This window comes from Pelodiscus sinensis, chromosome 1 (assembly GCF_049634645.1).
Source record: "Pelodiscus sinensis isolate JC-2024 chromosome 1, ASM4963464v1, whole genome shotgun sequence".
NCBI classification, from domain to species: domain Eukaryota; kingdom Metazoa; phylum Chordata; order Testudines; family Trionychidae; genus Pelodiscus; species Pelodiscus sinensis.
This window is the reverse complement of record NC_134711.1, coordinates 53,469,638-53,497,096: the sequence shown is the minus strand read 5'-3', so window position 1 is coordinate 53,497,096 and position 27,459 is coordinate 53,469,638. Positions and strand designations below refer to the sequence as shown.

Here is a 27,459-nt window from a genome sequence, read left to right as displayed (position 1 = left end):
ATTTATTTTTACAGATAAAGAAAGCTGAATGCAGACTATTTCATGTATGAGTCACATAGACCAGCAGAGAACCAATGCTCAGATTTAGCACAGCATAGTAATAAGTAATAACCCGCCTTCCACGGTAGGAAAACAGAGAGCTCCCAGCTACAGTTACTGTGGGATGCTAGAGGTAGACATTTGTGATTCAGTGAGGGCTTGTCTGGGTTAAATTTTGGTTTTTGCACCACTGCAACTACACTGATGTAGATGTATTGATACAAACTCATAATACTGACACATGATACCACCATGTAAAATATGACTTGTCCTAGTATGACTTATAAATGCAAGTTGCTTCTGACACTGTCAGCACTGGTGCAAAACTCCCCAAGCAGGAAAACCCTCAGGTTTACTGCTGCAAAACTGACTGGAAAAAAAGTCACACTTCAGTACAAGATACAGATATATTTACATAAAACAGCATAAACCTTGACATTCTTTCAATAGATTGACCAAAGAAAACTTGCACAGTAAACTTCCGATAATCCGGCACCTTTAGGACTCGGGGTGCTGGATTATCAAATATGCCGGACTATCGGAAGGGGGGGCTATAAGGGGGATGGAGGGGACAGCACTACGGGAGCTACCCGGCAGCACCCCAGCTGCTCTGCCCCGCGCATCCCCAAGTCAGCCGCTGCTGAAATTGACCAGCGGCTGACTTGGGGAAGCCCGGGGCAGACCAGCTCCAATTGTCCGGCTGCCTGGAGCACTTCCGGGTTCCAGGTGGTGCCGGACTAGCAGGAGTGCTGGACCACTGGATGCCGGACAACTGGAGTTTTACTGTATTACTTTTATCTTAGCAGATGGATCAAATATCAAGAAAATAAAATGTATTTTAAAGCATTTTAACAAAGAAATAAAAATCTGAAGAGACCAGTCAGGTCTCATCTCTGGTTTCCTTTAAACAGTAAAGCAATTAGTTAGGCAAAGAGGAGTCTTAAAAGTTATGTAATTCCTTTAGTGCTGATAAACAATGCAACTAGCATTTGTAATACAATGTCAATTCCAGGTACATCAAGTTACATTCTAGAAATTATGCTTTTCTGTATCTGGTTTAGATTTTTATGTTAAAAGAACAGAAAATTGTGCTTAACCTTCCTGGTTTGACAAACAAATCAACATTTAGAGCTTTAATTGTATTTCATTCTGCTCAAGCAGCGACACTGATTTCCACATTACATGCTCCAAGGCAATATTTTTATTAAAGCAGATCTTTAATTTTCCCTCTGAAACTTGTGTTTTAATGAATGCCAGACTTCTAAAATACTACTGCATTAATTAATTGTTGTTTCTGGTGACTTAGTCTGAAAGGAAAGCCATTTGGGAAATAAAGAGCTGTGCACATGAGAACTGATTAATATACAACCACCATCATGAATGTTACTATAACGCTTAGTAACCCTAGTCTTGACCATGCACATGAGCTGTATTAGTTAAGTGATAAATACTTCAGTACTATTGTCTATTTTGCCAATTTTTAACATGCACAGTATTTGAAAAACTTTAACAGCTCCAGATAAGGGTCTAGCAGAAAGGTGAGCAAAATATGGCCTGTAGGCTAGACCCAGCCCACCAAACATTTTTCTCTAGCATGTCATCACCCTCCGGACTGGGGCCAGAGGAATATGTCCCACAGCCCAGGAGGCCACTCAAGACAATCTTCCAGCCTGCCACAGCTCAAGCCATGCTGCTCCCAGAAGTATCCATTGTGCACCCATTGGGGGAAGGAGGCAGTGGGTCCTTGCCCATGACACACTGCCCCTGACACCAGCACCATCCTCATAGTTCCCAATGTCCAGTTTCTGGTGCAGTGCAGAGACCCACTATCTCCCTTCCCCTTAGGATGAGCAGAGGCAGGCTTGCCAGCAGCTTCAAGAGTGCCTTGCTGTGTCACCAGCCAGGAGCCACCTATGCTGGTAAGTGTCTCCCGGTATGAACCTGCACCTGAAACTCCCTTCCATACCCTATCCCTGCCTCATATCACAATCCCCTTCAGCATGCAAACTCTCTGCACCCCAATCCCTGCCCAGAGCTCCCTCCTGTACCCAAACTGTTCCAACACCCCATACACTTCTCCATGAATATAATAGGAAAGTGTCAACCATGACCATTCACCAAATTCTTGGAGTTGATCCCATGCAAAAATAATCACCCATCCCTAATCTAGCATGAAGAGTCATTTCCCAAATTCTAAAAAAGTGTGCAATTTACCTGACTTTTCATAAAGGAGCTGTTAGACACAGATAAATAATATGGAGCAACTATTTAGAATGACATGCATATAAGAAATATAAAAAAAGCAGCTACTCAAGTAACATTCTGCAATTTAAACTGGTTGTTTAAAATTTCTGTAACATAAAAGCTTTTAATTTTTCTTAAACAAAACAAGCTTTCAGGCAAACTGGTACACCACATTTCTGCCCAAAGCAAATTTTTATGAGCAAGTTATTAAACCTCAATAAACAGAGGACTTTATTATGAAAAAATTTACAGAACACCAACTATTGTACACTTTTAATAAATGATCTAATATTCATTAAAGCATTTACAAAATATTTTCTAAACAAACCTTCACTGAATAAGAGCACAAAATGCTGGGGGTAAAAAACAGTGACTTGCAAGAGCATGACAGACCAACACCAAAATGTAATGTGCATTTTATTTTATCATCCTTCACTTATTATGTTAATCTAGCCTTGCTAAACTATAATAATGCAACTAAATATTAGACAATTTCTGACCCATACAGTAATAACTTCACACTTCTGGTAAAATTATTAATGCAAGTGAAATTGCCAAACTGAACAAAATCACTCAGACAAGTTTTTATTTATTTACAAACATACATTACTTTTCTAAATGAATACACTGGAATACACCTGCAGTTCAACAATTAAGACATTTCAGCAAAGCATATTCTTGTTATTTCAGCATGTGCATAAATGATCTGCTGAACAGGGATGGATTTAACCTTCAATTCGCTGTTGAACTGGGACTTTAAGATGACTAAAAATTCTTTAAGGATTACATTAAATCTCCACATTTGACACAAATAACTCTTCAGAGTACAAATTAATTTTCTATGTCAATGTATTGACACTTTGTCTTCCCACAAACTAACCATTACCCACACATTCTGATAATCTTGGGCACAGATCACTCTTCAAATTTTAAAATTAAACCGTTGCTATCATATTTGTCAAATTTAGGCCTGGTCTACACCTGGGAGTTTAGGTTGAACTAAGCCACATTAGGGTGATTTTCTAAACAATGAGTCCATACCACCAAAGCTGTTCCGCCAATTTTAAGGGCTGTGTCGCAGGGCATGCACACCCCGTTCTTTGGTTTCAAGTACCGGGGTGTGACCGCTGCCTGGTCATCTGTCAGGTTGCTGGCTATTTCTCTCAGTCTCTATAAACTAGTTTGTGTCTAGAGAGCAATACGGCCTAAAGGCTACAGTCTGTAAGGTATGGACCTCTAATTCAGGGCGGCACAGCCTAGTGGCCAAAGTCAATACAGGGTGGCCCTTGAACTCAGGACAGAGTCAGTAAGTTGAAAGGGGAACCACCCCAGTCGGGGAACCTGGGCCCACCCTACTCCACCAGGTCCCAACCCAGGGCCTTGTGAGTGGCAGAGCATTTTACCACTCACTCAGTGAGGAGTCGGATCAAAACACGCTGAGCACACCTGGGTGGGAGATACCATTCTGACACACTCCCCGAGTCACTTTCTATCAGCACTGGTGCAGGTCTGTTCCAGGAAGTCTCTGTATCCTCTGGTTCTCCCACGGCCACCTCTCCTTGAGGCTACTCTGGTGTTGGTAGCTTGCAGCGATCTCTGGTTTCCACCATCTGAGCCTCTGGCTGGCATGGCTCTGGTGTTCCTGTTGGAGGTCCTTCTCCTTTGGTGGCCAGCCCAGACTGAGCTACACTACTGCCTTTTATGCTGCCCCAGCATTTGGAGCATCCCATTCTGGGTTCAGGGGTGGAACTTCATCTGCCCACAGGGTTTTAACCCCACCTGATTCAGTGTGGGGTATGCACGCCCCACCACTGGCTGTTAAAGTTGATTTCAGTACTCCTGCTTTTCATGAGGAGCAATGGTAAATTTGACCTTGAATGGTTAACTTTTGGATAGTGTGGCTGCAATGCTGTGTGAGTCTACATTCTTGGCCTCTGGGACGTGTTCCACACTACCCCACTGACACCACTCTATCGAGGACTTTCGACTGTGCTGCTCTCCAGGTGCACAAGAAAAGCCCTGGGAAAATTTGAATTTCATTTCCTGTGTGGCTAGCATGGCGAAAAACTTCAGAGTAGGCAGCACATCTCAGCAGCAGCCCTGAATGCCAAGGGTTGCAAGTGAGCACCAGCAAGGAACGTCCAGAAGAACCTGAACCTCACTGCTGTGTAGAAAGAGGAATCTGTTCTCACAAAACTATGAATCTGCAAAAGAAACACATATCGATGCCAAGAGTGCCAAGGACACAGAAGAGAAAAGGTATGCTAGCAGTGCTGCCTGAAAATAAAGGAGCTGAGGCAATCACACCAGAAGACAGAAGAGGCTAACGGATGGTTCAAATCATGGTCAGAAACATGCTGCTTCGATGAGCTGCATGGGATCCTGAGGAGTGAAGGCCTGACCAGCTTCCCAAGCCACTCTGTGGACTCCTCCCAAGACACTCCTTAGGCAGCCTCAGGCAGCAGTGTAGAGGACAGTGTGGATGAGGAAGAGGAGGAGAATGGTCACCAGGAGAGCCAGGACCTTTTTATAACTTTAGAGACAATCCCATCCTCCCAGGATATCTTGCTGGCCTTATGTTAGGGACGGTACTTCTGGTGACTTCACATTTTTTATCATGCTACAAGGATGTGATCTGTGGAACCCCCTTGCCTACACAGCAGGGGCTCCCAGAACAGCTTGTTAACATGTCTGGAGACAGTGTGGGAATCCTCCCTGCACATCTTCATAAAGCTCTCAGAGGAACTCTTTGATCCTTCTCACAAGGTTTCTGGCGAGGCCTGTCTTATTCACTCCTCCACGGTAGGGCACCTTTCCACGCCAACCCAGTGGTAAGTGGTCTGGCGTCATTGCAGCACAAAGCATCACAGTATAAAGCCTGGCCACATTCCGTCAGCATCAGTTCCCTATCAATTTGTATGATTCGGAGAAGACTGATATTGTGCGTGGCAACCTGGATGAACAGGGGAAGCTGTTAACTATTGCCTCTGCAGTAAGCCTTCATTTGCTCATCCCCAAAGAAGCATGGCTTGAGCCCCTGCCATGGCACCACTCCCAGTCCCCCTCCAACTCAGAGGCTCCTTAATGTACACATGAGCCCCTGCCTTTGTGCTGTATCTAGACCCCTGCCACCTCTCACCCGCATGCTCCTGACTGAAGGAAAAGTTGCATTCTCCTGGCAAAAGGGAGTGCGCCAAACACATGGACACCGCATGACCCCAGCCCTGCTGCCACGCCCTGACCTCCCCACCGACCACTCCCCCAGCAGACTTGAGCCCTGGCCTGTCCTTTACCATACCTGCCACCAAACCAAGGCTAGGCATTCCCCTAAGATCTCTGTGATATACTTGGTGCAGAGTAGGCACTTAAAAGTATAACTGTGGCTTCATAAACAATACATCCCTATTGTCTCTAGACAGACTTTCCTTTATGCTAAGAGATTAGGTTTTATGCTTAATTTATCTCATGTAAAGCCTGCCCCTCACAAGGGGCACAGCAGTGAGCATGCTTCATATTCTGCCAGCACCACCAGCTATCCATGTAACACTTTTGCCTTCAGAATTGTGCACTAGGGATGGCATGTTCAAGGAGCAAATACAATCTGCACACTTGGACAAGGAGCGATTAAGTGAGTGAAGGAATACACTGCTTGAGGAATATGAGCGGAGCATGAGGACAGGAGCTAAAAATGAAGGACCAGGAGAAACTTTTGATGTTCGTGGCAGATGTGAGGGCTAGCATAGCAGATTTCCAGGACAGCCACATGCACCGGCACCTCCTCCAGCCCTCATGGTCCCACATTGCCTCCACAGTGAGTTCCATAGCCTCTCCTCTCCCAGAGGCTATAGAACAGGGAAAGGGGGCGAGAGCAGAAGTCAAGAGTAACGTCACACTCAACCCACATGGATATATCCCCGATCAAAAGGCTGTCTTTCTGACACCTGTGATTGCCACAAAGCGGGGTTGTAATACTCCACATTCCCGCTCCCACCCTGAACTCCTTTTCTGTCCCTGCTTCCCTGTGTTCCCTAAATAAACACACATGATTTAGTAACAACAGTCTCTTCATTGCTTGTGTTGAAGGGAGGAAAGGAGGAGTTTATAGGCAAGTACATTTAATGCAGGGGGCACCTTGTAAAGAACAACATGTATGGCTGTCACAACACCATCTGGCTATTCATGAAGCTACTTGACTATTTTCTTCCACTATTTGATCTGAGGAAGTGGATCTGGCCCACGAAAGCTCATCACCTAATAAACCATCTGGTTAGTCTTTAAAGTGCTACATAGTCCTGTATTTTGTCTCTGATTTGCAATGCCTCTTACTGTGCTCTCTTTATTGGCATGATGTCTGACTGCTCATAATTACTGGCTAGGCACTGTGCCTAGGCCACCCACACTGGCATAAAACTCCCGCCCCGTTACTCTCACAGATTATGGAGCACAAAGCAGGATGCCACAACCATGGGAATGTTGCTTTTACGAAGATCTAATCTAGTCAGTAGACTGAAAAGCCTTCCATTTAAATGCCCAAAAGCACATTTTACCATCACTGTGCACTTGCTCAGCTTGTAGTTGAACTGCTCCTTACTGCAGTCCAATCTGCCTGTGTACAGCTTCATGAGCCACGGGAGAAGGGAGAGGCTGGATCTCCAACGATCACTATTGGCATTTCAGCATCTCCAATGGTAATTTACCACTCGAGGAAAAGTTCCAGCTCGCAGCTTTCCAAAGAGACAGGCATTCCTAAAGATGCACACGTCATGAACCTTTCCCAATCATCCCATGTTGATGCTGATGAAACAGCCCTTGTGATCCACCAGCCCCTGCAGCACCATCCTCTTGCAGTTTGTGTACTCTTTGGCAAGGTGGTCAGGTGCCAGAAGGATTTGTGGTCCGTCTACTCCCCAGTACAGTTAAGGAACCCCATCACGGCAAAGCTCTCCACTATATCCTCCATGCTTCCCAGAGTCAATACCCTTCAAAGCAGAAGGGTATTAATTGCTTTGGCCATTTGGATCATAACAGCCTCTACAGCAGATTTTACCACTCGGAATTAATTCCCAACTGACAAGTAGCTGTCTGGCATTCCAAGCTTCCAAAGGCCTCTTGCCACTTGGTTCTCAATTATCAGACTGGATCTCATTCTGGTATTCCTGCGCTTCAGGGTGGGGAAAAGCAATTTGAAAACGTCCATGAAAGTGGCTTTACTCATGCAAAAGTTTTGCAGCCGCTACTGATTGTCCCATAGCTGTAGAACTATGTGGTTCCACCAGTCTGCATTTATCTCATGGCACCAAAACCAGTGTCCCACTATGTCAAGAGGATCAAATGCCAGTGGCTGTTTGCCATTGCTTTCAAGCATGGAAAAGGAGGGGATGAGTCCATTATAGGGCAATGACATGTATCTAGAACCACCTGGTGTACAGTTTTGGTCCCAGTGTGCACTGGGAGCACATACAAGAATGCAAAGGAGCAGCACAAACTGTGGGATAGCTATCCAGAGTTCATTGCTCTTACAGTTGACTGTAACCACCCTAATGATGATACACTACATCAAACTACATCAAATTCTTGCGTAGAATGGGGATATGCACCATCTACTTTACGAAGTCGGGTACCAGAAAACCAACCTCAATATATTCAACCTTATCTCTCAGTGCAGCCAAAGGCTAAAAAAGTCCCAGATTAGCTAAATTCTGTTAGCTGCTTAAGTTACCTGTTACTGCCATTTAGACTACTATTGGTAATAGAGGCAATATTTTAACAAAACAAACACACACCCAAAACAGACACACCACAAGATGAGGTGGTCGCATCAAAGGAGGACATCAAGTGCCAACAATGAAGAGTTACTGGGCTCTGTCAGAGAGCCCCACACATTCTACACCCAATCCCACCATTCTAAAGCATCCATTCCACATCTCCAATCACACCACTCTTCTCTACCCTGCCTCGTCATGCTCTACCCTCCCAGGCTGTGTCTACACTGGCGTGATCTTGCACAAAAGCAGCTGCTCTTGCGCAAAAACTTGCTGCCTGTCTACACTGGCTGTGTGTTCTTGCGCAAGTAAACTGATGTTCTAATGCCATGGTCCCCAACACGGTGCCCGCGGGCATTTCAATGCGCCCACCAGGTGCTCGGGGCTGGCCTGGCCCCAGGCACATGGCGCACGGGCGCTTGCGGGGGGAGTGCGCTTGGTGGGGGGAGAGCCGGGTGCGCGGCACTCGGCGGGAAGGGGGAGCGCCAGCCCTGGGCGCTCGGCACTCGGCAGGGGGGGGGGGGGGAGGGAAGAGCGCACCGGCCCTGGGTGCGCGGCACTCGGCGGGAGGGAGCGCCGGCCCCGGGCGCGCGGCCCTTGGAGGGGGCCCTACTCCCGGGCGCGCAGCTATGGGGGGGCCCCGCCCCCAGGCGCGTGGATGGGGGGGGCCGCCCCTGGTCCCCGCCCCCTGGCGGGCAAACGGCCACGCCCCCTGGCGCCCAACAACCTAAAAAGGTTGGGGACCACTGTTCTAATGTATGAAATCAGGGCTTCTTGCACCAGAACTCTGACACTCCCACTCAGGAATAAGCCCTTTTGCGCAACTGTTCTTGCGCAAGAGGCCCGTGTAGACAGGCAACGTGAATTTCTTGCGCAAAAAAGCCCTATGGTTAAAATGGCCATCAGAGCTTTCTTGCGCAAGAGAGCATCTACACTGGCAAGGATGCTCTTGCGCAAAACCACATGCCAGTGTAGACGCTCTCTTGCGCAACTACTTTAACACAAGAACTCTTGCGCTAAAGAGTTTTTGCGTAAGATCACGCCAGTGTAGACATAGCCCCTGTGCATCTCAGCAGCCAACAGTGGAAGAGATCAGATTCTAACTCAGCATCTTCATCCTTTGCACTTTCCCTAAGAGTAAGGAGTTTTCTTATGGGAAGACGTGTCTTTCGTTGTTAGAGCACAGTCTGAACTAGCAGTGAAGCATGACAACCAGGAACTTGATTCAGATGAAATGCAAACATACCATAAAATTTATTACACCTCATAAAATGGTGCTAATACACATAAAAACTGGGAATGATTGGCAAGCAATGGATTACATGATGATCATCTGTTCTGTTCATTCCATTGGGGCACTTGACATTGGTCACTGTTGGAAGACAGGTTACTGGGGCATTTTTGGTCTGAAGCAGTATGGCCCTTCTTATGATCATTCTCTAGTTTAAACACCCCTACAAAAGTTTAAACACCCCTATAAAAACTTCAAGAATTAAGAACACTACCTCTTCCTACGTTCTGCAAGACTGAGAAAAATGAAATTAAATCAGAACATAAAGGAGGGGGACCCAGATATGTTAATATTTCTCCCAGAACTGAGTAAATCTTCATATTAAGGAAATGTGCAGATCAATATGTACACAGAAGTAAATCACCAACTGCAGTTTACTTATTATTAGGGATGTTAAAATGCAATTATTTAGATACACATTCAGCAGTTACACGTTTACACACAGGGGTGGGAAGCAGTACCCGCAAAGTCCCCTCCCACCACGCTGCTGCCTCTGTATCAGAGGCAACGGGGGGGGGGGAGGGGGGAAAGAGGTGAATGGAGGGCGGGGAGGATCCACAGGAGCCAGTATTCACGGAAGGCCAGCTTAAAAGCTTCCCCCCTACATGCTGCTGAGGCAACAGCAGAGGGTGGGGGTTGGGTTGTCAGGTGTCCGTTTTTTAACTGGACAGTCCAGTATTTGAGCTTTCTGTTTGGGAAACAAATTGAGAAAACATAAGTGAGAAAATGTAAATGTCCAGTATTTTCTAAGTAAGATATAATGTAGATTGTAATGTCAAGTGTGTCCAGTATTTTTGTAGAAGCCATCTGGTAACCCTAGGTGGGGGCTGGATGTAACCATGCACGTTAATCAAGGAGCCTAGGCTCATCAATTAACCATATACACGGGTACACTTTCACATCGCTACTTATTATTATCCTTTTCTTTTTCCTGAGATCTTAATCCATTCCACACAGATTTTTTCTTCTACTAAACAATACACATTTCACTATTCTAGGCAGAAATAAAATGCATCTGGTCCCAGTGACCTGTATATGAACTCCAACAGATTACAAACAATGACAGGCTTCTCATACCAATGGACCAAGAAACTGTTTATAGTTTAAAGTAGGACTGCTTAACTCAGTGTTTGCTCAAATAAAATTCACATAATAGGTCTTGTTAATGTAATCTTATCAAGAGATTTAGAATTGTTTCCCTAATTCACATGAAGAGGGCTTCAAACAAGTAACTGAGATTTTCTCCGAGAAATCAATATGCATTGCAGGCTTAAAATACATGTTACACTTCCAATTCCCATGATGTGCAAGCCATTGTACAATGTGCAATGTACAATGTACCAAGCCCAAAATTCGCCATTATGTACACAAAATCCCAGCAGAAAGTCTTCCAGACCAGCTAGTATTTTTCTGATGCCATCATAAATTGGAGAGAGAATGACTAGGACAACATTAGAAGGCTTGGATATCCTTTTTCTAGGACAGTATAACTAGACTGCATACACACTTAAAACTGAATTGGAAACCATTTTATTTCTGTTTATATTAAGCAATGGTGAAAATAGCCTCTCTTTTCTAGGTCCTGTCAATGAGGTGGAATGGTAGCAATCCCACCTGCTTAAAAAGCAAACTAAGGAGGAGTCTGAAGAGTAAATCAGAAAGGGATGTTGTAACTCACAAGTTTATGTTTTCCATCTATCTGCTGACAGGAGAATCTATTGCCAAATATGAAGTGAAATAGAAGAACAAAAAATAAGAAATATACCATCCAGGTAAATGGGGGCTTGCTTTTCTAAACAGCAGAAGCCTAGGGCTTTGCGCAATTGCATTCCTAATTTGCACTTTCACACTCATGATAACTAAGAAAACAAATTAGTTGCACAATAGCATTCACACCTGGATATAGCCTGGGACTTCTGCTCTCTTAGAAAATGAGACTTGATAAGTCCTCAGAAGTGGGAAGGGAAACCCGGAGAGGGGGAGTATTTATATTACACAGACACATCCTATTCACAGGGGCAGACCAACTTTAATTTCCCACAATAATTCAAGTATTTTTAAAATCCCAGAAGGAGATTTAACAACTGAAATTATTAAATGCTGAGCCATTTAGGATTTCTAGTACTTTGGTATGCTACAGGATTGATTTTCCATAACAAAAGGATATGTTAGTTCTAAGTGTGGCTGAAAAGCTATATTCTGACATCTTGATTACAGTATCTTGTGAGTAGTTGAGATCATTTAGACTGTGGTAGCACTCAATATAACAGACACAGAATTGAATCGTAAAAAAATTAAAAAGTGAAGGCAACTTCAAGTTTTCGATCCTCATGTATAGAATCTGCAGACTATTCCAATTTTAAATTAAACAGAAAGCACCAAATTTTACCTCCAACTTATTGCCCATCATTGATAACATACTAGTAAAATTTAGTGTCACTTCTCCAGATAATACAGCCAGAAGATTATATTGCTCTAAATCTCACACACAGTGCAAGGGAGAAAAAGCACATTCAACGTGGGATTCCCACTTCTTACTTGCATCTCACCCAATGCCCCAAAGCCAGACTACATGAATCTACATAAATCTGCCTTAGGCGGATGGTGGGGATCTTGGATGGGCATGGGCTGTTTGCAACAATCACAGGGCTTAAAGCCCCAGCAGGGGTCGACTTATCAAGTCCAATACAGACACGATAAATCCATGGCTGATCACTCTCCCATCAACTCTGGTATTCCACCTCAACGAAAACCACAAGGGAAGTTGATGAGAGAGTGTTTCCTGTTGACGCAGTACAGCAGACACGCCATAGTAAACACATCTAAGTACGTCAATCTCAGCTACAAAATTCACATAGCTGAAGCTGTATAACTTAGATCAATCTCCTCTCCCATAGTACAGACCCATTCTCAGAATAGCTACCCTGAAAGAAGGGCAGTGGTTGAAGGCATAGCACCAGCTAATACTAATAAACAGCACATACTAAGCTAACTAAATTATTTACACAGTCCACAAAAATCTGTTACATAAACCATGAGGAAAATGCAATCAAGAAAGTGCTCTAACACATGTTGTTGGTGGGGAGACAAAACTGGAGTGGGTTTTTACCCAGATATAGCCATCAGAGGGGCCACAGGATGCAAGTGCTGCCCTAACCATGCTGCTAAGCAAAGTTCTACAGCTTCAGTGTGCTGGTTGCATGTCTATCTGCGTGTAGTATAGGTCTGCAACCACTCAAAGAAGAACAAGTGATTCAATTCTCAGCAAGGCGGTATTCAACCATTCACTCTTTTAAAGCAGATGACTTGCATTCTTCACAGTATTTTCTACAGAGTTGATCTGAATGAGGTCCTATGTCTTCTGTATGTATTGTAAAGATCCTATAGTACATTTATTTAAAGTGTTGTTTCCTCTAGTGCCCCTGGTAAAAATGTTTCCTCAACATTGTTCTTCAATGTGTTTAATACTATTTCCTATCCTAGAGTTTGCTGCATTTCAGTGACGTCTTCTGTGTGAACAATGAAAGTGCATACACGAACCCAAACATATAATTTAAAAGCGCTCAGGTTTCCTCAAGACGAAGTGTTACATAAAATGTAAAAAATAATTGCTTTCTAATAAGTGAAGAATTATTTTTGTAGTTGATTTGGTCCTATGCTTCTAATGCAACTTGAAATTAAACAAACATTTTATATGGCATTCAATGTTGCTCGTACATCTTTGGGAATAATTATGTTATGCCATGCTGCATAGTAAACACAGGGCTCAATAAGATAGAGTAATACACTAAAGTGGTGAAGGTACAATAATAAATGACAGACTCACATCAAATGGGGAAGTTACTTTTCTGAACGTTAAGAGCCTGCCCAATGTTTTTACTCCTCGATCTTAGCTCCTATATGAAAAATGAACTCATGTACACTGTTGGAACTTGAACTCATACATATTTTTGAATTTGAAGGCACAACTAGGAAGAAAGAATAGCAAAATCCCTACTCTTGGCAGCTGCACTCAATACTCTGCTTGTTATAAATGTTGCCATCTGCACCTTCCATGCAATTTCTTCAATTGTGCAATCAACAAAGTTCCCAAAAGGAAAAGCCAATTCAAAATGATCAACATAGGACACAAAATATGGCTTGGAGGAAGGAGGTGCAAGGGAAAGTTCCAAAATCTGAGATGAAGCATATGGATGAATGAATGAGATTTCTGCAAGAACTCTTCAGAAAGCACAATTATCTGTTCTCTAAAGAGAACGCCTTTACAGTGTTTTTGCTCTAGGTAAGAAAAAAACCCTCAAGGGCTGTTCCAAAAGAAAATGAAATGAGAAGTCAGTCCAAGCTAGGTGAAGATGAAGTTTTTAAAAAATAAGATACCCTTCTAACTCCAAGATGGAAGAGAGACAGGAGATTTTGACTGTGCTTACCTTAAAGTTATGGAGCACTGTGTAATGTTGCACTCCATACACTTTATGGATACATGCCTTTGAATATGGGAATATGCCTAACTAAAATATGCTTTATGCAAAATATTCCATGTATCACTGGAAAGCTTGTTATCCCTGAATGTGTATATTCTATCTAAAATTGATCCATCTATTGTCAATGTTCTTTATGTGTTCATGTTGAGAAAGACTATTTTCAGCTCATCAGGAACAACAGTGAAGAGGCATGCCACCGATGAAAGAATACATCTTAAATTTTGTACTTTTCCACAGACATGTTACAGAATAGAACAACGGCTTCCCATCTTGGGGAAATTATATATAAAACAAGGGAAGTAAATAATGATAGTTCTCAGCTGGATTTACAGACTGCCTCCCCATCCCAAGAGGATACATGAAAACACCTGGAAACAAAAGAACTGTAATGACAGTGGGAGAGAACTGCTGGATCCATGTCAAAAAGGACATCTCTGCTTCAAATAAGAACTAAGCTGAGAAATGATGATTTATAATAACTTCTCAATGTATTAGGTTTAGCTAGGACAGTTTGTTTTATTTTTCTTAGACTTCGATAGGTCTTTTATCACTTGTAACCACTTATATCCTACTTTTTAATCACTTTTATTAATAAACCAAGTGGCAATCATTGTTATCGGGGGAGGGGCTGGAGAATAAGAGCTGTGCACATTTCTTTCGTTGATACAGGGGATGAACAACTTATGAGCTTACTCTGTATAAACTTTAGGCATAGTAAGATGGAGCTACTTGGTAGAAATGTAGCCGTGTTAGTCTGGGGTAGCTGAAGCAAAATGCAGGACAATGTAGCACTTTAAAGACTAACAAGATGGTTTATTAGATGATGAGCTTTCGTGGGCCAGACCCACTTGATCTGAGGAAGTGGGTCTGGCCCACGAAAGCTCATCATCTAATAAACCATCTTGTTAGTCTTTAAAGTGTTACATTGTCCTGCATTTTGGATCTGCTTGGGGTTCTGATCCCACTGGGGCTGTGCACCTGGGTGTTGTGTCAAGTCCTTTTGACTAAGCCTTCCCGGTGCTGAGTGGTCGGTGTTGCTCTGCTGTGGGCAGTGACCCTCTACTCTGTGATATCGCTAGGGGAGACCAGAGGTTCTGCCTGAGCAGAACAAGGTGATGGGACAGGCTCAGTGGTATTTTCAGCACTTCAAATCAGTGTCTGAAGGGGACCTATATGACCAAACCTGTCATACACAGAGAGTTTAAAATGGAATTAATTTGGTGAATGAATCTAAGCAATATGTCTTGTAAAGGTGTGGAAAGGGGATTTGCACATATCTGCAGTGGAAATGTTCCTTACAGAAAGCCAGTATGGATTCACTATGAATCAATGAGGTCTTGTTATGGCCTTCTAGTTTCAGACCAGCCAGGACACATGAGAATGAAGTGAAATCAGATATCCATTTTGATACCATCTCAGAAACATTATATAATGAACTTGTGTCAACAGGAACAAAAAAGTTGGGTGGATTTTCTATGGATTTAAGTTTGTGTCAAGTAAAAGGAGTTTTAAAATTAAACATATGGAGAGCAACCTCACCAGGTTAATGTAATTGGTTTCATCTCAGCTTTTCCTGATTCTATCTGGCACCTGTCCATAAGGGTTAAGATTCCTAAATAATAATTCTTTGGAAAACACACTGCATTTTAAAGCCACATCTGTGACTAAAGCTGTGTATTCCAAAAACCTATCCCTAGTAAGAACACATGGGTCCAAACTGCTTAGGACAATGGGGAAAAAAGTTAAATAAAAGTAACTTTTGTTCAAGTAGAAAAATATTTTAATTCCGGTTCTTCCAAAATTCTCAAACTAGAAATCTCACTCTAGTTTAACTATCCCACACAAAGTATTTCTCACAAACTTTTGTTTGAAGTAAGGGCAGGGATCCTGAAAAGAAACCCAATAATGAAATTTTAGACTCAGTCTTACCTAGGAAGTCACCACCTATGTCCTCACACAGTGCAGGGTGAAAAATTGCTAAATTAAAACGGTAAACTATTATTGGAATATTCTTTTCAATCAAGTTTATGCTGAAAGTCTATCAATATTTATTTGTTCCCCAATCCTGCAAACACTTTAGTCACATGATTAATTTTATAACTTGACTTCAAATGGAACTACTAACTGTGTAAAATTAAGCAAATGCTTAAGCCTTTGCAGGACTGGAGCCTTAACAGGAAATAAAGTTAGATTTCCATCTCTGGAGAAGAAATAGTACTGTATTACATTTTATCATATTAGAAACTACATCTCCCAAGGAAAGAAATCAGAAGCCAAGAAAAATATCACCTAGACTATTCTTAACAAAATGTCTTTATACACACCTAATGCATCTCAGACAGTGATACTATACAAAGAAACTAAAGATCGGAATATAAACTTATACACTATTATTCCCAATTGTTCTCACTGCATGAATAGAAGTGTTTCTTTTTTCCACATTTTTATCAAGAAAGTTTTTCTGAGGGGAAAAAGTAGAAACCACTTTTCATGTGCATGAATAAGTTTGCTCACTTTATTTTTTAATTTTTTCTCGCCTGATGCATATGGTTGGAACTATGCTTCTCAATATCTGTCAGAAGTAAAACTATTTTCTTTGGGCAAGCGCTTTATTGATATTATATGTCTATATATATTTTTGTAAGAAAGAGGTTCTTGTGCAGTGTCCCTTAAGACCTGCCAAAACTGCAAAAGAACACAGCAGACTTATGCACATTTTAGTACCATTCCATAAATCCCTCTGGCTAAGTTTCTCCTCTATAAGCAATACAAAGATTAGTTTACACTGCAAGGAAGTCTAAATCCAAAACCTGAAAACTCTGCAACATTATGTTTTGTGTTTTAAATTAATATAAAAATACATTATGAAAATTGATGCACACAAATTTATTTTATTAAAATGGAGCTGTACAAATCGGAAAGTCAAATAAATGCAGTATCACTCTCTTGTACCCATGTCAAAATCCAATATAACATTTTACAAACATTGTTCAGGTATGTTAGTCTAGCTACAAGACTCCATTTAAAGTCAGTGGAAACTCACTAGTAAATCCCATGTAACCTCATATAGTTAAATGCTGATAGTACACGGGCTCTGCAGATAAAGAGTACTGCTTTGACTTATAAAGTGTCTGGAAACTGTTCTAATACAATTCTAGATATTAAAAATATGTTTGATTGAGAGAAACTTCAGGGGGGCTTTACCTTTCATCTAGAGAGCTGTCTGACTCTCTCAGGGGCTTCTATTTAATACAGCATCCTCCAAAGAACAACTTCTATTAATGTAATATCATTAGGCCATTCCTTTGGTACTTCATATTAATATGTATATCGCATGAGCATGTGATGTATATTAAACAGAATATTAGACTGTGTTTATAGCAGTTTAGTTAACAGCCAAGATTCCTGGCACTGATTTGTTCCTTAATCCTGGGCAAGTCCTTCATCCTCTGTCAGTTTATCCATATGTAAAATAGGGATAATGACACTATTACCCACAGAAACTTGGAATATTATGTCTGTAAAGCCATATAAAATATTCAGTTGGTAGCATTTAAACAGAATAATGAATACAAATTTATGACTGACTGGAGAACTTTCTCTGCTTTCAGACTATCTATGCACTACTTCACTCAAATGAAGTTTTAGTGTTTTCCCAATTAATATTTTTTGTTTTGCCTTCAATATACAAGTCTTTTTATTATCCTAAATTACCAAAACTGCCTACGTACCTCCCAAAAATCGTATGTACAAAAGCACATGAATGCTAAGAAGTGGAAGGAGACCACTTGCTCATTTCACACAGACCATAAAAAAAATCATCAGATAACATTCCTAACAGTGTCTAAGAGATTAGCTGCATTTAAACAAGCAACCCAGAGGGGAAACGATGTCAAATTTTTAGTCTAACAATACTTTTTAGAAATCTAAAGATTTTCTAGAATGTATAGCAAGTCTAAAGGTAATTAGTATAGTGTATTATCCACAGACGTAAGACAGATTATTAAAAAAGTAAACATCTGATGTAGGGATGTAAGCAACTAGTCGACTACCCGATAAGCAAATGCTTATCGAGTAAGAACTCGACTAGTTGCTTCTCCACCCCTTGCTGCCTTTATCTGAGGGGAGGACTAGCAGGTACTGGAGGGGGGGAAGAGGGGAGAGAGAACCTGCTTAAAAGCTGGTTCTCTCGCCTCTTCCCCCCCAAACTGTCTCCACAGGGGGCAGAGGGCAGAGGGCAGAGGGGAACTGGCAGGAGCGGGGACTGAAACAGTCCTGCTCATGACGGTCCCGCTGCTGCTCCTCTCCCTTTGGAATGTACAAGAGCCACCTGCAGCTTTTGTACATTTCAAAGAAAGAGGCACAGAATAAAAAGTTCTGAAGTTTCTCTCTGTAATCTGGTGTTAGTCTTTTTGAAGTAAGATGCATGTAGTAAGGTCATTAAGACTATGTCCAGATAGGTTGAAATGGAAACTGACAGGTTTTTCCTTGTGAAGATGTCTGATTTGTGGGCATTAATTCTTTGGCAAAGTGTCTGAGAAGTCTGTCCAATATACTTAGTGAAGGACACTGTTGGCACATGATGGCATAAATTATATTTCTGGACAAACAGGAATATGTGTCCTTGATCGTATAACTGACATGGTTAGGTCCAGTGATGGTGTCACCAGAGTAAATATGTGGACAAAGTTGGCAACGGGGTTTGTTGCAAGGGAAAGTTCCAGGGTTGGTATTAATGTGGTATGTCTAGATCAGCGGCACAGCCATGGGTACCCGCATGGCCCCACAGTATGCTAACATCTTGATGTAGGGATGTAACTTGGAATATTATGACTTAAAACAACATTTCCTCAGATCCCATCCCCTTTTAAAGGAGGAGTAAAGGAGGTGAAGCTGTGCTGCTCCGCAGTTTAGAAGGAACACTAGTGGTAATCTGACAATGTCAAAAGGTGGCAACCTGACACATCAGGAGTTACTGTAACTTGTTTATATCTGTATATAAAGTGGTGTCTTGGATGGGAGGGGACAGTCTTTGTCCAGCTGGAGGGCAGTGGGAGTTTCTCACCAGTTGTGCTAAGGCCATTGTTATGAGTACATGTGTGTAGTGATTCGGTAGAGTCTACTGACAACTATTACTGTATTTCACTTAACAATAAACCTGGCCAGGCACCTTCAATCCTTATCTGATTTGTGGTCTTCAGGGGGCTCTCTCGGGGTCTGCTGAAAAAGTCAACATGGCACACATCATTGAACACACATGCAAGCAGCCTTCCGGTTATCATCAGAGTGAGAAAACTGTCAGGAACTCATCGGGAGAATCCCCACCTGACTGACAACATCCCATAATCACATCAGTTCTGAAAGTTTTATAACTCAGAGAAGAGTAATTTATATAAACAGGAGAGTGCGGAGGACAATTTTGACTTCTATTTCCACCATTTCCTTTGAATGTACTTTTATCACATAAAAAAATTAGGAAATGTGAAATTAATTATTGGATAAATGAGATTCTCATAGACCCCTTATTCTTCTCCAAACCAAAGATGTTTCCCAACTCAAAATCAATGTCACTGAAAAAACAGTGACATGATATGCATTATTGCTTCCGAAATGGCTTCTTAAGTCCAAATTTTATGATGCCTTCATTTGTGAAAGCAGGTATAGTGAGTGGTAAGCTAGTAGGTTTTTTTAAAATGAAAAATGACATGTGGGATTTTGCATAAATTTTCAAGAAAAATTTCTATGACGTTCAATTTTTTTCTGATTTTCCAACAAAACTGAAAACTAATTTTGGTTTTTTTTGTTTGTTTGAACAGAATGATATCAACATGTATATTTTCCCCATCCACTCTTTTTTAATCCCCAAAAGAGGAGAAACATCTGCTACAAAACAAACAATTGTTTGTTTTGATTCCATTTGATTTGCAGCCTCTCGTGACAAGTAGGGATGTTAAATTTTAATTAATTAACTAATCGAAGAGTCAATGGGATTTCCATTTACTAGTCGATAAGAGCTTCCGCATTGCACCTTTGAAATGGACAAGAGCCCCAGTGAGGGCTCTTGTGCATTTCAAAGATCAAGCTCCTGTGTGGCACCCGGGATCAGCGGGACTCCCCTCTGGCCCCAGGCTCCACGCTGCATTCCAATTTTGAAATGCATAAGAGTCCCAGGCTCCACACAATGTGCCAGCTTTGAAATGTTCCCAGAGGGAACTCTTGTACATTTCAAAGATGGCCACCACTGTGCCCTTAGTCCCTCTATAAAGCTGACTTTTAAGCTGGCTCCCTCCAGCACTCCATTCTCTTCCCCCTCCCTTGGTGCCTCTGTGATAGAGACAAAAATAATAAAGTGCTGTAAAACTTAAAACAAATATTCAATTCTCCAAATTTCAGTTGGGATGATGTACCCCCCCACCCCCAAGATTTTTCTCGAAAATCCCTAAGGGTACTTGTACCACTGTTTGAGAAACACTGCCCTAGCAATGTGTGTGTGGGTAGGGGGTTGGGGGAGTTTCAGCTCCGTGTCCTGGAAGGGGCAGGGCTAGAGGCAACCAGACCTCTGTACTGCCCAAAGTGTACTATGCAGGGTTCCAGCAGCAATTTAAGGGACCTGGGGTTCCTGCTGGTGCTATAGCAGTGACGACAATCCCAGGAATCCCGTTAGCAGCCCTGTTAGCAGCTAGACAACGCTAGCAATCAGGGAATGGCATTGCCCATTCAAATAATCTAAGAATCATAACTGCTGCTTCATCCATTCACCTAGCACTATCTTCTCAGTTTTTATAAGAAACTGAAAATACTGAATGTTTTGCATTAATGGCATCTTCATTTAGGAAAAAATGTCTTAAGTAGCTGTAATAAAATACAAAACCTTCTTAAACATACAAAAACGCTGAATATATTTTCTTATACTTCATCTTGTTTCACACAATTACAATTCACCTTAACTGCTTTTCATAAAATCATAGGACTAGAAGGGACCTTGAGAGGTCTTCTGGTCCAGTCACCTGCACTCAAAAGGCAGAACTAAGTATTATATTGACTATCCCTGAGAGGAGTTTGTCTAACCTGCTTTCATTTAATTTGTTAAAGTTAATCAATTTTCTCTACTCTAACGCCAAAAGGGTGTATCTTTTATAAAGGTATCTAAGAGGAAGATTCTAATGCATTTTCCTGCATATTTGTACAGTAAATGTATTCTAATTTAATCCTCTAAGTTTTTATGTCTAGATGTACTTTTAGAAAGAATTGCATTTTCACCAAAACCAGCACAAAAAAAGGAGCACATATTTTAAACACTTTTCATTTTGATTTTCTCTTCTGAACAACACTACAAAATTAATTACCGAACGAGATGCAAACATACCAATTTCTACTTAGAGAGTTAGAAAGTATGTTTTAGCAGGGTGTTCACAATAGTTCCCATGCAACTTGTTAAGAATTTCCCTGTGTTCCTTTCCACAAATGATGGTGGGGGGGAGGGACAGGGGAGGGGGAGGGGAGAGGCATGTGTGTGTGTGTGTGTGTGTGTGTGTGTGTGTGTGCGCGCGCGTGCGCGCATGTAACTTCTGCTTGATAGGGGATTTGTCAACATATAAAATCCATTTCCCCCCCCAGTAAACTAAACATTGTTATATGAAGTGCTACAAAAGGGCAATTAAATCTCTTTCAAATATGTATCCAAATAAACTGAAAAACCCAATCTCAAGTTCATATTTTGTCCTACATCTTTTAACATGAGAGAAACTATTAAAAAAACAGAAAACAAACACTTCCTTTAGTAGGTCTCTCTCACCACTGGGTGCCACTCTTGCTCTGTATAAAACAAGATCCCTAACATTAAATAAATCTCTTTTTGCAGCTTTATACAATTCCAGTTCTTTTGAAATAGCTGAGAAAGGAAAGACCAGTGTAGTCCCAACAAAATATTTCATATTCAGCTTTCTAACTCATGCCTCACTATCTTTAATGACAGCTTTCCAAAGCCTTCTTACTGTTAACTAGTATTAATGGAGCTACAGTAAAGATAGCAATGGTAGGAAATTTTAAGGAAAGAAGCTGAGTATAGTATAGAATTCTACTTATGACATTAACTTGTTTTTTCAGTCAAATTATGTTTTCATGTCTAAGTTCTACAATATCTAAGTCCCAATATTCAAAGAAATACACATCTGTCTTATGTTTTTTAATGTTATCAAAATAGTATTGGCACCTCACAATCTTTTTAAATAAATTTATCCTCACTGCATGGAGATATGGAAGTACTATTATCCCCTTCTTCCAGAGGGGCATTTGACTCACACAAGGTAAGTGACTTTTCCATGACCATACAAGAAGGCCTTGGCACAGAAGGGAACTAAACCTAGGACTCCTGAATCCTGATGCTACTGGACCAACAATCTTTCCATTAATTCTTTTCCAATTTTCATTTTAACTGTATTAACAGTTTTGAAAACTTATTGTTTCTTACAGTGTATCAAGCAAACATCTCAATGGGTGCCTGTTTCTTTCCACATACATTCTACTACTACAGGTCTACTTCTCACTCCAGTCTACCACAATGAAAATATTTACTAAACTTCTCTCTGAACAAAGGTATCAAACACACTATGAATACTTGCATTTAGTATTATCTGTGAGGAGAATCTTATTCCCAGTAAGTATTAGAATGAAGAATAATTTGATGAAATTGAAGAAGATTCTTTTGAAACATACTTTTAAGAGTAAATCAATTGGACTATTGACTGGGGAATAGTGATAGAAATATAGCCGTGTTAGTCTGGTGTAGCTGAAACAAAATACAGGACTATGTAGCACTTTAAAGACTAACAAGATGGTTTATTAGATGATAAGCTTTCGTGGGCCAGACCCACTTCCTCAGATCAAATAGTGGAAGAAAATAGTCACAACCATATATACCAAAGGATACAATTTTAAAAAAGTGAACACATATGAAAAGGATAAATCACATTTCAGAACAGAAGGAGGATGTGGGAAGGGGGGGCTTTATTAGATGATGAGCTTTCATGGGCTCTACATATCGGTCTCAACAAAGACACTAACTATCTTACCCATTACAAAGATAGCTTCCCCAATTATCACCTCTAATACCATTAGCTCACAGACATTTACCTTCCTCCCCCCCCACATCCCCCTTCTGTTCTGAAATGTGATTTGTCCTTTTCATATGTGTTCACTTTTTTAAAATTGTATCCTTTGGTATATATGGTTGTGACTATTTTCTTCCACTATTTTATCTGAGGAAGTGGGTCTGGCCCACGAAAGCTCATCATCTAATAAACCATCTTGTTAGTCTTTAAAGTGCTACATAGTCCTGTATATTATTGACTGAGGAGGTTGTGCAACAGGCACAGTTCTCCATTTGTGTACCAAGCACACACTCATGGGCATACACTCATGCAGTAACCTTTTGAATTCAAAAGGAGATGGAGGTCAAAAGAGTAGGTGTTTGGGAGTGAGTTCTTCTCACCCAATAAACACAAGAGAAATGCCAAAGGAATTTGAAATATAATTTTAATATATTGTTAAAATTTTATGTCAGCTGAACTGATAATTGTTCATTTAAATTTTCCATGGTTTGCTGTGACAAATACAAATATAAAACGAAACAAAAAAAACCCCACATCTAGATAAACACACACACGTCCCTATATTCTACACATCTTCCTAAACAAGGAGTGGGTCAATAAACTGGGGGAAGAAGCTTCCCAGACTGCGTTAGCAAATGAAAAAACAAGAAAGCGTAGACAATTAGAGGGGTTAGACCTAAACAACAGCAATTGATGGAAAAAAAAAGTCGCCTTTTTAACTGTTGCTGTTCAAGACGTGTTGCTAATATCCATTCCAATTAAGGTGTATGCACATTATGTGCACGACTGCCCAGAAAGCTTCTATTCAAGCTGGTACCCGTTGGGTCAACTGCAGAGTCCCCTGTGGCACACTATATATGACTCTGCCAACCCAACTGCATCTCAGTCCCTTCTTCCAACAGCGGGGAAGGAGGGTGGGTATGGAATAGATAGGAGAAACATCTCAAAGAACAACAGCTACAAAGGTGAGTAACCACTTTTTCTTCTTTGAGTGCTTGCTCATACGTATTCCAATTCAAGTGATACACAAGCCTTATCCAGGAGAAAGAGTTGGCATCAACGTGTAGCTGATTTGAGTACCGTGGTCCCAAAAGCCGCATCCTATCTGGACTGATGTACAAGAGTGTAGTCCAATGTAAAGGTATGGACCAAGAACCACAACACAGCCCTGCAGATTTCCTGGAGAGGAAAATGAGTCAAAAAGCAGCCAAGAATGCCTTCACCTATGTGAAGCAAAATGCGGGACAATGTAGCACTTTAAAGACTAACAAGATGGTTTATTAGATGATGAGCTTTCATGGGCCAGACCCACTTCCTCAGATCAAATAGTGGAAGAAAATAGTCACAACCATATATACCAAAGGATACAATTAAAAAAAAATGAACACATATGAAAAGGACAAATCACATTTCAGAACAGGAGGGGGATGCAGGGGAGGGGGGAAGGAAGGAAGGTAAGTGTCTGTGAATTGATGATATTAGAGGTGGGGAGAGTGGGATGTTTGTGAGTTAATGGTATTAGAGGTGATAATTGGGGAAGCTATCTTGGTAATGGGTAAGATAGTTCGAGTGTTTGTTCATTCCTTTTTGGAGAGTGTCGAATTTTAACATGAATGACAGTTCAGAGGATTCCCTTTCAAGTGCAGATTTAAAAGGTCTTTGTTGCCGACTGTGGGAACAGTCAGAGAGGTGTGAAGACCCCAAAGTCTCCTTGGGGACTTGGCCTGCTCTCCACAGAAGCCCTCGAGCAGGACTGGCTCAGAAAGGACTGACTGCAAGAGCAGTGCCACAAGTACAACTGACATGCAAGTCAGACCAGCTGGCTTCCCCCATAAAAGCTGGCGGGACGTGGTGGTCTTGTCGCTTGAGGGGACTGCATCATTTCAATGAGGCCTCGCACAGCTTTGAAGGTGTCCAGTGTGGAAGATGGGCCCAACACCAAAAGTTCACACCTTGGAGAATCCAAGAGAATTGGACTCTGTGTGCAAGGAGGGAACGGCAGATCAGTGCTAAGAGTCTGGGAGCATTCAGGGGATGCTGATGCCAGAGGTACAGAGGGAACTGAAAGTGCCGAGAATGCTAAAGTAGGTGTGCTCTGCATCAAAGCTGCTTGGAGGGGGATTTTTTGTCAGAGGTCAGAGTGAATTCCATGAGGATCTGCCTCAAGCAGAAGTCCCGTTCCTTTCTAGTAGATGGTTTGAAGGCCTTATAGATCTTGCACTTGTCAGTCTGATAGCTTTCCCCCAGGCGCTGGAGACACGAGCAATGGTGGTTGCCCGTAAACATAACTTAAGGCAAGACCTGCAGGATTTTGAAGCCCTGGAACTTTGGCATGCCCCAGATCCCAACGGGAACCCACTTTATCTTCTGCTGATAACTAACACTGACTTAACAACTACTAATCTAACTATTAACATACCAAAGATCTGGAAGTACTAGACAGAGGAGGCATTTGCAAACCAAGAGAGCCACAAGTCCCAACAGCTGTCACTGGTGATAAGAAGGAACTAAGGTGAAGTTGAGTCAGCAAGAGCTGCTCCAGGGGACTCTACAGTCAACCCAATGGGTAACAGTTAGGGTAAAAACTCTCTGGCAATCATGCACATGGTATGTGCACACTTCAATTATTATATGAGCAAGCACTCAAAGAAAAATATTCAGATTTGAAGTTGATACACAAACATATCCCAAAAGTTTACAGTTACTAATAGACTTGTAGCTCAAGCAGCATAGCTTGTTAATTGTAAAGTGAGGATCTGCAGATGGAATTGCATAAGGGAGAATTTATGCAACAGTGCCCAAATTAAGAAGCAAGTTATTACCCTTTATTATCTTTATACTAATGTTTCCCAGCAATGTCCTGGGAAATATCCCAGTTCAGTGAGACTCCATCGAGTCTTTTAAAAAGTTGGCACTGAATGCAAAAAGAGATTAATTTTATAAAGTTACATTAATACCTGTACTCGGCCTGTCGACTTACGGGATAGTCTTCCCGTGCCCATCTGTACCCTGGGTCCTCCTACAATATAGGAAAGAGAGATGGTTATATGAAGTTTACCTCAACAAAATATAGATGTAAGACATAATTAGGAGTAAATAAAACCTGCTCACTATCTATCATGTTACAAAAAAACCTTGGATTTATAGCACAGAATTCTTTTTAATCCATCTAAGAGATTTTTCTCCTACTAGTTGACCTTTTCTCCCCACGCGCTATACTTTTCTTATTTTGTATATTTCAAAATTCTCAATAAGATAGGGAGGTACCCAATTTTTAGAAATGATCATTGATTGTGCATCTACTGCCTTGGAAATCAGAATGATAGATGGACAAGTTTCACAAAATTAACTGCCTTTAACTGACCCCATTAACTTGCACATGCAAGCATCTGGGATGTGTGGAAGACCTCTCCAAGCCACTTCCCAGCTGTTCACTTCAAACCCACTTAGAAAAATATGCAGGGAAAAGGAAAGAGAGAGGGGGCTTCTGGTCACTTATGTTCAACCCAAACAGACTTTGTTAAGAAGTCCAGGGAGTGGGATATTGCACTGCTGTGCTGTCCCATCCCAGTGTACCTGGTGAAGTGCAGGCACATTACAATGTAGTATCATTTCCCTGCAATCATGACAGACTTAGAAGCAAAAGTGACTGTACACAAAGTACAGGTTGAACCTCTCTAAACTGAGACTCTCTGGTCCACCAACATCTGTGGTCTGGCAACATCAATGTCCCAGTAGAGGACCAGCAACCAGAAGCCCTTCCGGGCCAGTGGCCAGCATAGCAGCAGACTCTGGTGAGGCTAGCATCCAGGAGTCCAGCAGGGCCAAAGTCTGGGAGCCCAGCAGGACAGCACACTCCAGCAGGAGAAAGGTGGCCAGGAGTGGAAAGTGGCTAGGAGTGGAGCCAAGTTGGGGGACGGAGGAGAGTAGAATTTACCTCCCAAGTTCCAGCAAACTCTCTCGTTTGACCAGTCCCAAGGGTGCCAGATTAGGGAGCAGGGATGTTAGATTTTGGTTAATCAGCTAATTGGTTAGTCAATAAAGGTGGAGGGGCACTCGCTATCCTGACTCGCGCCTCTGCCTTTTAAATGTAGTAAGAGCTGCCCACAGAGCTGTCGCTACATTTCAATGGCAGAGGCATAGAGGGAAACCCAGGGCTCTTGCTATATTTCAAAGGCAGAGGCACAGCGAGGAACCCAGGGTGCGGGGAGGGGGGTGGAGGGGAAATCAAGCAGTCCCTGCTCACACCAGGTCCCGACTGCAGCGCCTTTGCCTTTTAAGTACAGCAAGAGCCCCGCAGGCTCCCCCCAGCATTGGCTCTTGCTCCCCACCACTTGGAAGAGGAGCAACTAGTCAAGTATTAACTTAACTACCCGATAAGCCTATGCGACTAGTCGCTTACATCCCTACCAGGGAGGTCCAACCTTAACTGTCAAAAGCAGAATATGTTTTTTTCCCCCCATAACCTTTCAGTTTATTTATGATAATGCTGACAAACGTTCAGGGAGAAATTATTTTTGAGATGAAACAAA

At 41.9% G+C, this 27,459-nt stretch overlaps 1 protein-coding gene across 14 annotated transcripts in view; it reads right to left on the bottom strand.

Moving 5' to 3' along the window:
- PPHLN1 (periphilin 1) overlaps positions 1 to 27,459 on the bottom strand; it is a 104,895-nt gene that overhangs the window by 49,773 nt on the left and 27,663 nt on the right. For all 14 annotated transcript variants that reach the window (XM_075930128.1, XM_075930124.1, XM_075930155.1 and 11 more), the window contains one exon: positions 25,885 to 25,946. In XM_075930128.1, the coding sequence (XP_075786243.1) occupies positions 25,885 to 25,946 (62 nt within the window). The remainder of the gene's footprint in view (positions 1 to 25,884; positions 25,947 to 27,459) is intronic.